The 17,393-nt window shown below is 43.6% G+C and overlaps 1 protein-coding gene and 1 long non-coding RNA gene across 2 annotated transcripts in view; both read left to right on the forward strand.

The window, feature by feature from the left end:
* The window catches only part of LOC119457781 (uncharacterized), a 29,261-nt gene extending 18,013 nt beyond the window's left edge, over positions 1-11,248 (forward strand). Inside the window, exons 12-23 of the mRNA XM_049670434.1 lie at positions 526-1,638; positions 2,360-2,500; positions 2,584-2,727; positions 3,261-4,281; positions 4,802-4,899; positions 5,923-6,040; positions 6,113-6,159; positions 6,262-6,391; positions 7,747-7,955; positions 8,881-9,310; positions 9,971-10,030; positions 11,034-11,248. Coding sequence (XP_049526391.1) covers positions 526-1,638; positions 2,360-2,500; positions 2,584-2,727; positions 3,261-4,281; positions 4,802-4,899; positions 5,923-6,040; positions 6,113-6,159; positions 6,262-6,391; positions 7,747-7,955; positions 8,881-9,310; positions 9,971-10,030; positions 11,034-11,119 — 3,597 coding nt within the window. The 3' untranslated portion in view covers positions 11,120-11,248. The remainder of the gene's footprint in view (positions 1-525; positions 1,639-2,359; positions 2,501-2,583; positions 2,728-3,260; positions 4,282-4,801; positions 4,900-5,922; positions 6,041-6,112; positions 6,160-6,261; positions 6,392-7,746; positions 7,956-8,880; positions 9,311-9,970; positions 10,031-11,033) is intronic.
* Positions 11,249-11,283: 35 nt separating this feature from the next.
* On the forward strand, positions 11,284-14,253 carry LOC125946663 (uncharacterized). Its single transcript, XR_007467752.1, has 2 exons — positions 11,284-12,185; positions 12,233-14,253. It is a non-coding gene; the product is annotated as an uncharacterized LOC125946663 (long non-coding RNA).
* The last annotated feature ends 3,140 nt before the right edge of the window (positions 14,254-17,393 follow it).

Consider the following 17,393-nt stretch of genomic DNA (forward strand, 5'->3'; position numbering starts at 1 on the left):
TGTAAAACGTTGATGAAGCAAACACTTTCTAAACTGTGAGCTAACTCTTTTTTTGGGTGAACTTTTGCTCAGAGGAAGGGGCAACACTCTAAGCACAATAGCGTTGAGCACAGTCATAAGTTGTCAAAATCTGATATCACGGGTCAAGTGTCTGCAATTCATACATGACTCATAGTAAATTCCAGAATAATCGCCGCTGCTCAGGTACATTCAAGAATGTGCTACATTATTCATGTTTGCACAATCTCATCAAGCATGCCTCCTTTGCTATAGAATCTGCGACAATGTTGAAAGATGATTGAACACTCTAGGCACACCTTGCACCGAGCGACAACTTGATAACAGTGGTAATCTGGTGAAGACGAACACCAATAAAGCAACGACGCGACAATATAGTGACTGGGACAGGCTTTTTTTTTTTCTAAACAAACCCCGCTACTTGTTCGAGCTTGTTCTAATTTTTTTTTGGTCAGCCTGGTACGGGCCAGTTTAATAACCACACTCCATTTCTTCTTACCATTCCAGAAAAAAACTGAGCCAGAGGACAAGAGTAACCGGCCAAGGCTCTCCCTGTCGAGTTGGACGCAGTGGCAGTGTGACGAGCAGCGTGGTCGCTACGTGGCTCACTCGAGCAAGACGAAGATGTTCGTCGAGCTGATGCGCTTCATAGAGAACACTCGGTATGCCGACGAAGAACTCGATGCGTACAACCTCGAATTGAAACCCTTTCTTCAGATGGAGTATGTTATGTCATCAGACGAGTGCCTTTCACCCGATCCCGATTTAGTTGGCGCGGGCAGCAAAGACGGCAACACAGCCAAAACTGGTCGGCGAAAGAAGCTTACGAAGAAGACTGGCAAACGGGTCATTGCTGAAGACAAAAAGAATGAAGAGACAGACGAGGAAGACAAAGATTGCAAGGCTCCAGACAATGTGGCCTCACCTGGGGTGAATCAGGAGGGACCTGAAGATACGAACAAGGTTTGGAAGAAGAAGAAGAAAAGACGAGTCATCACCGACTTCTTTAAGGACAAGTCACTGTCTCACGATTCGTCGTCGTGCATTTCATTTGAGACTGACCTTTGCGAGAGGGTTGAAGAGATGGACTGTCAGGAACGTGCTGAAACAGACGAAGAGTGTGTAGTGGTCATTTCTTCAGAAGCACAGGACGTTGATATGAAGGAAGTTGGTGATGTTGACACAAATGACTTGAAGGAAGAAGAGTGTGAGCCAGATCCACCAGAAGTTGAGATTCGGACTCCACCAAGGCTGGACGTCGACATATTTCCCAGTCCAGGTCGTGTGCTATCGCCGGTTGACGTGGCAAATATTGTGCTTGGGCAAGGAGGAGTGAACGCCGACAATTCTCGGAACAAGCTTGTTGCTGACGCGACGCTTGAGACAATGGAATGTGGTGGTGGTGGTGTGCCTGATGGGGAATGTCGAAATTCAGGGACCAGAACCAAGAGCAATGAAATTAGGTTTTCAAAACTGGAAGTCGATAGTGATTTAGAGGGCCTTCTTGAGGATGACTGCTTCGACAAAGAAACGTGCCCTAGCAGTGATAACCACAGCCTTCATGAAGAGCCTTTATGCACTGTGCAAAAGGATTGTGAAGTTGAGGAGACGCATTCAAAGGTACGTCAAGTTCTTGTAAGGTTTCTCAGCTTTTGTACTTTAGTAATAATTTCACCCATGCACCTCCACTGTGATCACTTAGTAGGATGCATTCACTGGCCTGGAGGGTACCAGCTGTTTGATTCCTGGATTCACTATTGGAACTTATGTTCATTGTAAGGTTTCTCTGCTTTTGTACTTCAATGATCATTTTACCCATGCACCTTCATTGTGATCACTTAGTAGGATGCATTCACGGGCCTGGAGGGTATCAGCTATTTAATTCCTGGATTCATTCTTGTAATTTATGTTCAGTCAATTTGAAAAAAGAAAAAAAAAGACAGTTGAGAAGTAGCATTTTGATTCTTGTGTCATTGCTTCTTTTTGGCATTGATTGAGCTAACATAGAAGCATCTTGTGAACTCTGATGCAAGGCACAAATAATAATTGCTCGCTAAAAGCATGCAATTAATCGCAACTCATCAGCTTTGCGTGCTTGCACTTCTTTAATGTATGGTGAAGTGACTCACCTGCATGTTTCAAACCGGCAGAAGTCACAGTTCACTAGTTTATGTATCCATTCCAGGTTGGTTTGTTAGTTTGCCTTTTATGTAAAAGTCAAAATGCTGCCCCTTTCAGCTGGCTTGGGAAGATGTGTATAAATGCTGTACCTACATTTATTCTCTATTGCCAGAGGCCGTTTTATGTTGACTGACATAAAGAACAACATTATCCCCTCCAGGTCAGTGAGAGGCGGACAGAAGCGTTAAGCCAAGCTGCCGTGGAAGCTTGGGACCTTATTGGAGATGTCCACATGGACAGCTTCTGTGACGAGCTGTTCAACTCCGAAGCAGAAATGCTTGAAGACAATGCATGCTCAAAGGTACTTCTGTCACTTCTGGTACTTCTGTGAATTCATGATTGCACCTTATGTTCATTTTTGTCCTATGCTGTATTTCACCTCAGGTCGATAACAGGAAGGGGCCAGTCCCAAGTCCAATTGTGATCTCACCTCAGGATCCAACCGCAGCTGCAGAGCAGGGCAAGTCTTCTGAAGATTTGTTTGACACCAAGTGCAACAAGGCAACAGGCAGAACTGACTCATTGAAGGTGATTGTTCTCAGGTTTTCTAAACGTTCCATAAGTTGTGCACATTTCTAAGTGCTTGGACGAACAAGTCACATGTTGAGGTGCAAGATAAGGAATTTTATTGAAGTTACTATGAATGCTAATTCTTGGGAAATTGCAAAGGATATGCTACGTTCAAGCAGTGCGTGTGCGAAACATGTGCTGCTAACCTTGAAAGCTTGAATGGCCAGTCATGCCGCTTGCTAGGCTACTGACACTAATAGAGCTTCATTTAAAGGGGTGCTGACATGATTTTTTCGACTATTCATTTTCTTGCACTAAAATGGCTGCAACGGTGAAAGCCGGTAGTGTGTTGCTGCAATGCCTCCTGCATGGGAGCCGTAACTAAGAACAGATAGCCAGGAGGACGCAGCAACAACTGCTGCTTCATTCGAGCAAGGTGGTGAGCCAGCAAATAGACTTCTAGTACTTTTGAAGGGTGTCTTTATCAGTTGCAAGATTGGCATACATCTGAATTATTTTTTTAAATGTTTCATATCTTGTTTTTCTTGCAGCTCAATAACGAGGGAGCCAGACCGTCGAGCCCAATTCTGATCTTGTCACAAAAGCTTGTACCACCTGCCCACTCCACGCCCTGCCGAACAATTCGGACAAGAAGCATTGTCGATGCAGCCATGTCTCCAAGTGGTGCGGCCAACATTCCCGGTGACATTTGTGAGCCGTCTCCCATCAGAGGCACAATGCCTGAGTGTACAGATAGTAGTGATTGGAACCTGCTCGGTGATAGCGACATCGAGCTCTTTGAGAATGCTTCCGACGGTCACGTTTCCGATCCAAGCGTCAGCTCGGGTGGTGAGGGAGAGTGTGAAGACATGGGAATCACCGAGCTCTGCGACTTCATTGAGGAGAACTCCGTCGTTGAAGAGGCACGGGACGGTGGGGATCCCGTTTCTCGTCGCAGCCTGTCCGCACAGAGGGTACCTAGTTCTGTAACCAAAAGCGTGGTAACGAGGAAGCCTACTGTTTCCTGCAATGACTCTCGGGCTACCGAGTCTTCATCCGCGAACTTGGGTAACCTCTCTGCTATTAGGAACAAACCGGACAGCTGTGCCAAGAGCCTGTCGATCGAAGGGCACCAAGAGTCTAGTAGAAGTGGCTTGAAAGTAGAGAACACAGTCAATGAGAGCTCTTCGCGAATGACAAAAGTTGAAAGTTGGAGCATCCTGAAAGAAGGCAAAGATGTGCCTTCAATGCACACAAGTATCCAAGACAAGAGTACTACCACAAGAAGCTTCTCAGCCGGTCAACAGGATCCTGACCCGAACCAAACCTCTGCTTCAAAACGCCCTTCCTTTGAGATCACTGTTGACTGGAGCGATCTTGATTGCGGGAGTGGCTCGGATGAACCTGCGACAACCGTCAAGACTTCAACACAGACACAGAAAGGCCGAACTTCCCTCTCGTCAACAATGTTCAATGCCAGTGGCATGACACAATCTCGGAACATTCCTGTGGCTTTAGTCAAGCCCATCATGTGTAGCACAGTAAACAAGACAGCAGAAGTTATCAGCTCTGGTAAGTTCAGGCTAGATTGTACTGGTAACTTGCTTCGTGGCAATGGTAATACAGTTGTAGTTTGCTTGGTATATATAGTAGCAGCTGCCGTGTGAGGCAGGAAGGCCCTCACCATGAGGCCTGTTGTGCCAGAAATGAAGAATAAATGATGGATGATGAAGGATGAATGAAGGATAAAACAAAAAGACTGTCAATGAATGCACCAATGAGAATGTATTGTATCATAAGTAGCTGCCATAGTTGTAAGAAGAGTTAGCTTTTTCATGGGACCACCTTCAGATTAGATCGTGATTAAGTGAAAATCTTCCCATTTTCTATTGCACTTCAGGCAACATTTTTCACATCAAGATACCTTTCCTGAAAGTGCCAGTAAACTAATTGAAATACGTTCTCATGGTATGAATGTGCCTTCTTTATTGTGAGCTAGTAAATGTATCTAGTTTTTTGCTAGAGATGTTGCATAACTGCGCAGTATGTGCGGTTTGTCTAGTTTCATCTGCACAGTAGTATTGCATTTCAGGGGACGACAGCCCAGTTCAAGTAAGAAGACGGCCATGTCACAAGCGAATTTTGTCCCAGTCATCAACAGAGTCCGAATCATCGCCCGTTGCCATACGGGTATGTTGGCTTGTGATCATTTGTGTCTTTTATGTTTCGTCGTTGAGGTTACAGAAACAGCAAGCTGAAATCTTTATGTACACATTTTAGAGCAACGCTGTTGGCTCAACTACAAGGGCTCGAAAGCTTTATATTGGCAAGTGGGCAAATTGTTTATGTTTTTGGGTGATCGTTTTTCACCGGCCAATCACTGTTACAGTGTTTTTGCTCAGCGCAAGTCGCACGTTCGTGTGTCCGAACTCTCTCAGATGTTGTCGCCGATTCTATAGCAAGGGAACTTTATCTAAACAAATTGCATGCGTATTGCAAATGGGATTGTACGTTCTGGAACTTGCACGAGCAACAGCGAGTATGCTAGAATCAACAATGTATCGCATATAAATTGCCGATGGGCGCTTGACCCTCTGAGCAGATTTTGACAATCGACGACTGCGCTCGCTGCTTTCGTTGTGCTTTGAGTGTCACCTGTCTCTCTGGGCACAAGTTCGCCCAGTATAGCGATAAATTCTTTACTCACAGTTTTGCTACTTTCCTTGTTCTTCACCATCACTACAATGTTACCATATATGTGTGTTTTCTCAGTTTTCTGGGAGAACGAAATGCAACGCTGAGTTTAAACTTGCAGGAAATGGATGGAGTCCATGTCATGAGCCATATACAAAGATTTAAAGTGTGTAGTTCAACTACAGTTAATTCACTTTCTTAATGCAACTGCTTGGAAGACGCAGCTTCGCTGGAAATTGGGCTGTGATTATGCAAAGTCACACTAGTGTGTCCCCCCCCCCCCCTTTTTTTTTGTTCTTTTGTAACAGAAAAGTAGAAAACATTTGGAGAATTTGTCTGTAGGGTGATTTGAATAGCAGGATGTTTGCTACACATTCTGCCACTTATGGAAATCTCTGTTCCCGATTTCCAAAAGCAGTGCTGGTGAATTTGGTCTGTACTGTAAAGTTGTCTTTTGAGTTGGTCATCACTATTCCTTCGTTTTGAAAAGTATTTCGCCTTGTTTATAACTGATTTCAGCGGAGAGCTTTGGGCAGAAGTTTAGACGACAGCGACGACGACGATTTCCAAGTCCTCACTTGCAAGAAACAGCCACAAACACAGAAAAGGAGGCCGCAAAAAGTCGATAATAAAAAGGGTGAGCATATTCTTTTTGCATTCTCTTAACATGCAAACCATAGGGAAAAATAACGCCTTTACGTTATTACAGTTCCACAAAACAGTGCTACTACAGGAAAGAAACCAAGGCAGAGCTCAGTTGAGTATACATTATTCAGGGCTGCTCTTGCAGCTTGCTTTTTATGGACATTACCTGAGCACAGATTTTCCATGAACATTTGTTTTTGTGTCGTGTTTTAGAGGAACAAAAAGAACAACTTCATCGAACGCGAAGCAGATGTCTCAGCCGATGTGGCTAATTCGTCGGACGAGTCGGAGAACAGCAGTCTTGATCAGCTGGACGAAAGCTTCATTGATGACCAGACTCAAGGTGTGGTACATGGTTTTGCTCCATTCTTGCTGTCACAGTGAAGCTGGCAGCATTTATAAGCAGCCTCAGCACATCAAGTTAAAAAAAATAATAATGGTACATCTTTTCCAAGTTGTAAAAAAAAAAAATAAACCTCTACGACATGCTTGTCACATGCAAAAGGATGACACACAGGAAACGCTAAGGTTTTGCAAGTTATTTGAACATTATACTCAAGCTGGTATCAAAATGCCAGGCTTGGCTTCATCGGCACGAGTTGTCAATGAAACCAGGAAAGACAGGAAAATGAAAGATTGCCGGCAACGCCACCTTGAAGTTCCCGCACCAGTTCCTCAGGATGTCAGTGAATATTGAAAGTGTCTGCTCAGTCCTAGATCATTTCTTTATTCCAAAGGAGCTGAAATCGAAACTTAGCCAGTTTCAATAACATTTACTCAGCCACAACAACCCAAATATGAAACAAAGGAAGAAATACTCTGAAAGTCGTAACATCACTATGAGGTACCGGCCCTGAGGTTTCACTGTGAAATCCAAATAATAGAACTTTAACCTTCATTTTCTCTGTAATAATCAACCTATTACCACGACATTAATGAAAATAGAGTTCTGAAGGAATAATTTATGAGTATAAACTGAACTTGGCGTCTATCTTTAGTGTCCCTTTAAAGAGAGAGGGGGTAGCTGTTGGCCATTTGACAAGAGGAACTGTTTTCTAGGAACGAGCACACAAAGAAAGCTTAGATAAAGGGTCACAGTATTTCAGATGGGTAACAGTTTGATATTCCAGCTGAACTGTGACACACTTTCTGTAGTGTGTTGAATTTTGACCTATTTTTTAAGTGAGAGCTGCTTTGCTGGTGTCATGTGAGTTCGGAACACTACCAGGCTTTTGCGTTCCCATGTTCTTTATACTACAAGAGTGTTCACTGCCACATTCTGCTGTACAGTCAAACCTCACTATAATGAAGTCATGTCCGACACAAAAATACCTTAATTTTATTTGATATTCATCAGGAGCACTGATTTCTTGCCTGCTGATACCGATTTGAAATGTTTTAGATTTACTTCCTTATATGCCATAGTTTGCCATATCAAGGTTTCACTGTATTAGATAACATGTAGAAACCCCATGTATTCGAAACCAGACATAGCTGGTTTTGCCAATGCTGTTAGGTAATCGAGTGGAACACTTTTCCCCTTAAGCAGATTGCTGTACAGCTGGAATTTCATCTCTGTGAGCCAGAGCAAAATGTGAGTGTTAAAGTAGCGAAACACACGCACACACTCGACAATTCCAGTCCGAAACTTGCTGACCAACTCAAAGTGGGACTTATTTCCTCATTCTTTAATTTCAGCGCCAAACAAGACCCTCTACCTTCAGACAGTTCGTAGCCCAGTCAATACTGCCAAGTTTAAAATAGGTCATGCAAATCATGTTCGATACTCTGAGGTGTTTTCACAAGCCGTGTCTGAAGATGAAGCTGACTATGTTCAAGATAGCTTCTGCGTAGGCAGTGATGACTCCTCGGCCTTGCATCAGCTGAGTTCTTCGGCATCTGAGAAGGTAACATCTCATCCCTGTTTCTCTTGTTTGCTTAGTTACAACAATTAGTAGTACTCCACGACAGGGGACTCAAACATGCAGTGAACCACGAGGCGCTCTTGTATAGACATTGTTCCGTTTTAGTTGGGCTTATTGGTGGTTAATCACTACAGGGGAACCTGCGTTTTCGTCACATTACTGTGCTGTTCCCTTGTTGCAAAAAACCTTGTTCCCCCTTTACATTGCTTAAACCATTTGGTCAACCATCCTTTCACCAGCCAACATGTTGTACTGTGGCCCACGGGGATCTGTACACAATGTACCCTATGTCTGCGGCGTGGAGCTTCTGGTCTATTATAAATCAGTCGTAAATTGTGTGATACAGTTGTGCTGGTTGTAACTGCTGGTTTGGTTTAACCTGCTGACACTGTCAGGAGTACTTATGATAATGTGACTGCAAAACGTATGCCAGTCTGTTAATGGCTCGTTTACACTGAGATCCTGTGAACAGCTTAACTAACTTCTGTTAACGCATACTGCAATAGACTGTGAGGAGTGCATGTACGCAGGAAGAGCAGCGTCATTTTGATAAGCATGCTTGCAGGTTAGCTTCTATTCTTTTTTTTTTTTTAACATATTGCAGATGCTCAGAATAATGACGGAGAGCAATACATAGAAAAACTGGCATCATGCATATGCTTTGCATGAACTCAGTTTCTACATTGGGACCACCTGATGCTTCATAAAATATGTATGCCTGTTTATGTGCACGCGATGAACAACAATGAACTTTTCTCTTGTCAAAATTTTGAACATGAGCTCAATGCCGAGGGGCACTAACGTTGGAAAGTTCACCAAATGCCATCAGCCAGGACCATGTATTCTGTTATTGCACTCTGTCACTGTTTGCGCACTTGTCATACTTGTCTCGTTTTTCTGGTCGCAGCTCGAAGAAGAATCGCCTGTGCGCAGTCGAATGAAGACAAGGCAGCGCAAGAGGAGAATTCATATATCTTCCGCCAGCGAAGAGGAATCGTGCCGCACAAGTTTTGTCGTGAAAAGCCAGAGAATCGACGCCGATGACAGTCCCATCAGCAGCAAACACCAGGGCAAAGAGTTTGCCAAGCCAGCCTTGGAAAGTTCTAGGCGTGCCGCCGCTGCATCTGAGATATCGGGCTGCGAGCTAGCCGACCTTCCAGGAAACCAGGGCCGACTCAACACCCACGTCGGGAACCTCCCGAGTGTTGTCAAGGGAAGAGCGACTGCGACTTCAGAAGATCCGGCAGGAGGAATTTCGCAGGAAGCACATGGCAAGTCTCCTGGACAAGACAAGCCCCTCAACAGACGCTGTCTGCCAGCCTTCTGTAGAAGCACAGGTATGCTTTGCTGGGGCAGTTTGACTGCAACTGGCTAAAAGTGGCACAAGTGAAGTGTGCCATAATGATAACTCCTGCATTTAGAATGGAAACAGCGCAAAGGGGCCGTCTGTCTCACTTTCTTGTCCCATCTCCAAGATGGGACAAGAAAGAGAGACAGACTCTCTTGGAGATTACTCCTGTTCAGCTAATGTGCCATCTTCGATTTCCCGGATCAAATATTTGTGAAATGTGTGAATGCGGTTGTTGAACAACAGCTGAACTGAGTTGAATGAAATTTGTTTCCCTCGAAAGACGAGAAACTAAATTTGCCAAAGAAAATTTATTTGGGACCTCAAACTATTTATGAAGATTACAAGAAATGGGTATCTATTTGTTCAATCACTGATCTATTTGTTCAATCACTCATTTGTCTTATACATAGTCTAATAAGCACTTTTTGATTCTGGCTATGCTGTCATAGGTTCAAGATGCCATTTGTAAAATCATACTGGGGGGTGCTTGAATTTTGGCTATGATATAGGTACATCTTGCAAAAGACGTTTAGAGGGCTTTTTGATTTGACACATAACTTGCTTGTACTAATGTGGATTGATTACACCATTTAAATTGTTGTGCTTTAAAAGGAATGTAATGCTTGATGTGTCATGCTTTTTATAGGTTCCCATCGACAACACCATCACAATTATAGTGGACACCAGAGAAATAGCATCAGGAACGGTAAGCACTGCATTCTGTTTGCTCCTGTTAAGGTTTCAATTGACCCTGTGTTAATTACACTACAAACCTACTCTTATAACTTATTTGGAGGAGCGCTAAAAGGAAAGACAACACAAGGGTGCAGTTGTGTTGCCTTTGTCCACCCTTGTGTTGTCCTTCCTTGTGCTATTGTTTAGCACTCCACCAAATAAACTTCAGAATGTACCAACAAGCTCAATTTTCGACCCTTCTACTTTTATAGTTGGTTCACTGTGATGGCACTAGGAATCTTCAGTCCTTATGTATGGTATTCTGTATTGATTCATGCACTGTCACAAAATTTTGCAGCTTCTTTCAAGTTTCGAAGCAGTGACAGCAATAGCTGAGGAAAGAGCTGGCTAGCATATTGCAGTGCATGCAGTTTAACACCCTGTTTTCGGGGCATTACTTGCCTGTTTTGTCCAGAATTAATGAGCTGTACAGATTATCTCTGGCAATGCCAGACAGGAAAACTAAATTTTTCAGAAATGGAACCGTGGCGTCAAATCTCACAGTTAGGGCAAAACACAGCGGGAAGCCTGTTTCACCATAGCAGTGGCAGATGGAGCAACCATTCTGTTGCAGTGAAATGACGTGCTTTGGCTGGCATCACTGCAAATGAGGCGTACTTCTGGTTTATTGTGTGCGAAGCAGGCAAGGTGATGCAACCAGCATAGTATTTTAAACTGCATGCATCATACTATGTGGGATAGAAGTTACATAAGCACGGGTAAAGTGCTTCGGAAAGGTTGGCAACCTCTCGAAACGTTGGCCAGCGTTTCTGAGGCTCTTTATCCCTGTTTATGTATCGTCTATCCCCCAGTGTGCTACTCCCATCTGTTGGCCCCCATCTTGACTTTGCATCACGCTATGCCATCTCTGTGAGAAATTTGAACACTAACTATCAATTGGTTTAGCTGGAAAAGTTATTTACGCCTGGCGCTGTTATTAAAGCAACATTCTGTACCTTTGTTTTCTCCCACAGGCACTAGTGTCAGCGCTGCGTGCCTCCGAAAACGTACGAGTGGAGGTCTTCTCCCTCTCGGTCGGAAGTCTCGTGGTGGGGCGTAGGTGCTGCGTGTTGCGCAAGGCCTTGGCTGACTTCGGCAATCCCCAGAACAATTCACGCCTTGTGGCTGAAGTGAAGCACCTGTTCGAGGTCTACGATCGGCCGGCAATCATCCTCGAGAGGCCGCAACGGGTCAAGCCTGGCGAGCGACCATTGTGAGCTTGCCACTTTCTGTAGCACTGTTGTCCACGGAGAGAATCATTCTGAACTTGGGCCATTAGTGTTGTGGGGGTTCGGGCTAACGTGCCCGGAACTGACTAGCTAAGGTCTAAGGGGACACATACTTCGTCCCCACTCTGCAGCGCACGCAAAGGGGCGCCGTGGTGGGTTTGCTGACTCACCGGCAATGCGTAGAGACCACTCCAGCCGTAGTACAAACGAATGGGGATTTATCCCCGGTAATGTACAAAATGCGCTTGCAATACAGGGGTTACGGCACTAGGGTGGCAGTCACAGACTACGGGTGAAAGCTCCAAAAAAAGTTTCCGAGGTGCTCCTGGAAAGCTCCCAGAAAGCTCCCGGGCAGAGCGGACTTCCCAGGAGATTTCACCCGTAGTCTGCTCTGCCACACAGGCTCTTCCGAGCTAGGTTCGCCACACAAAGGCGGCTGGCTGCCTTTGCTCAGAGGGGATGTGGGACCAAGTGGGTCCGCACGTCCAACAGCCAGGAGCACCAAAGGTGAATCTGCCGGTCGAAGGCGCCCGCGTGCCCGTGTACCTCAGATGCTGAAGAAGAGAGATGCCAAAGAGAGGGCGAAAGGGTCCACTCCTCAGGCACTGTTAGTACACGCGGTGCACGGCGTAACGTGAGCTGCGCAAGCAAGCAGCATGCTCCGCGCAGTGCCGGCAGCCATGGGGAATGTACGCCATCCACAATAAGGCTGGAATGGCATGTCCCCAGCATTCACACGGGCAAATGGCCCAAGTGGCGCGTGAAACGGAGAAGGGGGTCCAAGGGGTCCCCACAGTGTTGCTGTGGCAATTAGGTGAAAGAAAACAAATGTAGAAATTGCAAGTAAACTTTTTTGAAGTGTTTTGTTTGTTTGTTTGTTTGTTTGTTTGTTTGTTTGTTTGTTTGTTTGTTTGATTGATTGATTGATTGATTGATTGGAAAAGGAGTAGTCCTAAGAGTGGATGCTTGGACTTGTTGGTACTGCATTGCAAAAACTAATAGTGTGAGACACCGAGACGGAACTAAACACTGGCACTCTTGGGGAGAGCACTGTGGTGTTTAGCTCTGTTGCTGTGTCTCTGTGTTTTTTTTTTTTTTTTTTCACACTATTGACTTTCGGGGAATCCTACTTTTGTCAGACTGGAAAGAAGTGGCTGCAGCTTGTCTCTACAGACAACTTCTGTTTAAATGGGATTGTTTATTTCAGCTTTCTTCTTGATTCAGCCACATTCAAAAGTCAAGGAGTGCATACTTTCCTGTGTAAACATTGTTAATGTGAAGTATTCTTTAGATACTCTAAAGAAGAAGAGGTCTCAAACCCTTCTTTTTTAACTCAAAACTCAGAGCGCATGCAGCACAACGTGCTCTAGTAGAAGTCCCGCATCTGGCATCAAAGTCTGGCGTCTCTTGAGCACAGCACACACAGCGCACACATTGTGTGGAACACTTAAATAGTAAAACGCAAGAGACTCAAGGCATCAATGCATCAATCGCACCAAGCAGTGCGCTCACATAGAAGCGTTCACAGGCAATCTTGTGGTGTAAATCCGAGTGGTGGGGAGACAAGACTACCAGAGGTGCCTAGGCAGACCTCCGAAAAAGTGGAAAGCCAAAAGAGAACATCAGCGCTACGCAGCAAAAAACGTCTGGCATCAGCATCGGGCAACAATGTCCGCGTTGACACCTCAAAAGCTTTGCGTTCTCATGGTTTCAGCACAGGCATTGGACCTGTGCAAATTTTTTAATCTGGAGTAATTGTTTACATTAGGGCAAGCATTGAATCAGTGGATAGTGACTCTATTTCGTCTTGCTCAAGCCGACACACACGGAAGCTGCAGCTGATAGTCCATTTCAGGACCCGAAGCACCTTATGTTCATGAGCAACAAGCCATTCAGCAGGAGTGACACTTTCTATCCAACCCATTTGGCAGTCTCGCTGGTGTATCAATTTGTGATATTTTAGGCAAGCTGAGCATCATAGCACATGGCAAGATGGTACTGTTTGCAGTATTGCTCACATTACATAGTCCAACCACACTTCACACAAGACCTTCTTGATATGGTCCTCAATGTGGAGACTTTCGAGCGAAGTTGCATTTTATGTACTCATTGTCCACATAAAATGCAACCTCACTCATAAGTTAATGTGTTTGTATATGCATTGAGCACATAGTAATCATGAAATATCCACCACCCAACTTTCTATGACTTGCAGCTTGCGGCACGCCTGCATCACCTTGTATGTGTGAATGATGTCTCGTACTGACGTAATGTGTTCAACATCACATACAGAAATAAGACATTGCAGCTGAAACAAAGGCACCTTGTGTTGGTGTTGCCAATTCCAGTGCGCAAGAGCACCACTGCATAATCTTATTCACTCAAGTATGAAATTATAGTTAAGCTGTCTCCTTAATCATCAAACAAGAAGCTACATCTTAAGCAGAAACAGTGCAAAATAACATGACTGTCCTTTTCTCACATACGGTTATTTTGGGCTGTTTCCGCTCAAGTCATGAACCAACCAGCCCAAATGAGTATGCTTCTAAGTTGCATCTACCAGCCTGTGGTTACTGCTAGATTTTCTGTTGTTTTTTAACAATTGTAAATGCTGCACCTCGGGGCATTGTCCTTTTTAGTGAACATTCTCACTTGGATCTTTCAGCTTCACTAATGTGTTGGCACTTAATTTTTGAAAAGCTGTATTCGTCGAGCATGTTGCTTTTGAGATGTAGAAAATTCAAGAAAAAAAGATTCATAAAGCTCATTTGATCTCGTGCAATGCTAGAATAGGGGAAGCACATATCTGCATTCTTTTGCATTTGATGTCCTTGCCCATTGTTTAATGATTCCATCCTTTGCTTTTGTTTCACCCATGGCTTTAGCAAGAGGACAAAGTACTTTGACAACATGTTGATGTTCCTGAACTCCACGCATGCCAAGGTGTTCTTCTCAGAATCTCAAGGTAGGTGATTGAAGATGGAACTAGAATATTCATGTGTATTTCCTCCTAACTGCTGTGGAAAGTAGAATTACGCAGTCAGAAAGGAAATTGCGAGCTTGATTTTGAATAATGCTTAGGTGTGCGTCTTTATGATTGCAGTCCCTTGATAGAAATTTCACAGTCACACCTTGATACAATAAACACGAGTATAACAAATTATCAGATAAAAAGAAGTAAAGTTAAAATGTTTCTTGCTCATATCAGCTTTTAAAGAAAATCTGATAAAATGAAGGTATTTTCATGTTGCATGCACTTTTGGATGCAATTGAAGAAGCTAATTGCTGTGATAGAATGAGTGGTTAAGATATCAATGACATGAAAGACAATAATATGCTCGAAACTTGTTATAAACAAATTGTATCTGACATGAATGTGAACCGTCTTTTCGATCACAGCAGTTAGTTTTTCAATCTCGTGAATTGGGCTCTTCGTGTGCAGACTCATGCGTTCATGCTCTTGCGATGGTAGTGTGTCATTTTTGTTTCACTTCTTTCAGCAAATACGGCCAAACTTGTGCTTGACCTCGCGAAAAAAGAGCGCCAGAAGGGCATGGAGCTTGCATCACCCGAATGCCTTCAGCACAAGAATCATGTTAGTAAACACATTGCCAATTGCCCGTACATGAGCAGGTCCTGACAGGTTGCATCATTTCCAGGTCGTGCAATTCTACCTTGCATTTCCAAAGGTCAGCTTGGCAACTGCAATCAGCTTGACCTCCGCATATCCCTCTGTACGCAGTCTTGTTAAAAGGTGAGTAACAGTGATGAGTCTTATTTTTACAATGAAGTTTTGAATTGATGCCAAAATAAACAGGGACAGAGAAAGATGGTGTTGTTAACTATAAACCAGTACCAACTTGGCCAATTTACCATTCTTCTAAGCAGATTCAAGTTGTTACTGCAACTACAACCACACGAGATAGTAAATTGTCGTGCGGAAAGTGTCGATGGCCAAAAGTACCGTGTTTTAAAATGTCAGTAGCTGTCTGAGGAATCAAAAGCTGTAGCATAATGACAATAGAAGGGAATGTGTGGACTGATGTGCGGGTATGTTTACAAGTGTGGGGGTTAATTACCGTATTTACTTGCATATTGCTCGTGCTTTATTTCATGCAAAATTGATGGGAATTTGGGGGGGTGCCATAATTACACGGGTATATTTTCCGAGGTAATGTGCTACCCGCCGTAGTTGTTATGGTGTTGGGCTGCTAAGCACGAGGTCGCGGGATCAAATCCCGGCCACAGTGGCCGCATTTCGATGGGGGCGAAATGCAGAAAACACCCGTGTACTTGATTTAGGTGCACGTTAAAGAGCTCCAGGTGGTCAAAATTAATCCGGAGTCCCCCACTATGGCGTGCCTCATAATCAGATGGTGGTTTTGGCACGTAAAACCTCATAATTATTAAGAGATAATGTTCTAGGTGCTAATAAAAAACTCAAGTAGCTGTAAATCTGGGTTCTCACACCAGCCACTGTAAGCTCAATAAGAAAATTACTTTCAAACAGTACTTACCATCGTAATAATATCACAGGTTCTACACAGGCAGGAACTGCAAAGGCTCTTTATTTGCTAAACTAATTTCTAAAAGTCACTATTTCTAAAATTTATCAGTGTACATAGTGAAATTGTGCATGTGTTGTCTGCATTTCTCACGCTTTTTGCATTTTTTGCCGCTGGATTAGGAGAAGCTTGAGCATATGCGCTCTATGTACATACTACTGTGGCGTTAAAGGTCCGGAAAATTGGGAAATCTTTGGTGCGGCTGCCTTGCGCGATCATCACTACCAGCCAGAACAAGCATGCGACAGTCACTGCAGCAATTTTTGAGGGTGCAATGATTACTAAAGGAGAAAAATTAAAAATTTTTGATGACCAATGAGGGGTATGCAAGCATTTATGTGAGTAAATACGGTACATGTGTTGTGGAAATCATCGAAGTCTTGTTAATTGCTTCCCTGAGCCATTGGCCATTGCTAAAAAGTGTTTGTGGGGGTGAACAGTTACACGAACAGCTTCACTGAAAATTGTGTTGCGATTTCTTGAGTTTGCACAAGTCTGCTGAGCTTTTTTTTTTTTTTTCTGTCGTTTAACTTGTTTGCCTCTGTAAATGTGGCATTTCCTCTGTCAGTAGGTTATGGGCAGTAGAATGTTCTAAGTTGTTACTTCTAAGAAAAGTTAGCTATTCTTTCTTCAAGCACGTTTATTGTGCTTGAAGGGTAGCCAACCGAGCTCAGTCCTAGTTAACCTCCCTGCCTTTCATTAAATCATTTCTCTCTCTCTCTCTCTTTATTGTTTTGTTAAGCATTTATGCCTTGTCACGAAAAGGAAAGCCTGTGTTTAGATTCATGAAGGTCTGCTGAATCTTCTAATACTATTGCATTGTGTTGCGTGATTCACAGCATTTTCGGAAAGTTTGGTTATTTTGGCTGGTTGATCTAGAATGTCAGATTAAGTTCACGGATGAAGGCCAGGTTAAAAAGCAATACCTTGCCTGCTGTGATTGTCACCACTGCCACTGTCCTTTATTTATTATTTTTTGCTCTGTTTATTTGCTTGTATTCCTGGTTGTTTTTGCCATAGAACAAGTTCACATGTAAATACCACTTGAGTATTACTGACGGTAAAGACCCCACAATAGCAGAAGAAACTGTTAAAGTAAGGGATGCATGGTAGCAGCTGCAACCTTTTTCACGTAGACCTGCGCATTGCTATTCTTGTGATGCAGTTCATTTGATGCAAGATCCCCGAGATCTCAGATACTCATGTAGCAAAACAAATTTTTGTTTTTATCAGCCAACCAGCATTATTTATGAGCCTCCTTTGTGTAGCAGCTATGTTAATTGCGTGAAAAATGATTTGTTTAGCCTGACCTCCTACATGACCATGCTTTCCAAGCTCAATTATTCAAAGAAAGAAAGAAAAACGAAACAATGCTTCGTGGTGTTCAGCAAAGAACTACGGTAAGTTATTGAATTCTACTGGCTGCAAGTATGGGGTGCATTACATCCCTTCACCATTGGCAATGCACTTACTCTGAAACAACATAAAAACGTGTTCAACTAAAAAAATGGTATCACTTTGTTTTTTGTGCCACTGGGGA

The sequence above is a fragment of the Dermacentor silvarum genome, chromosome 7, assembly GCF_013339745.2.
Source record: "Dermacentor silvarum isolate Dsil-2018 chromosome 7, BIME_Dsil_1.4, whole genome shotgun sequence".
NCBI lineage: Eukaryota > Metazoa > Arthropoda > Arachnida > Ixodida > Ixodidae > Dermacentor > Dermacentor silvarum.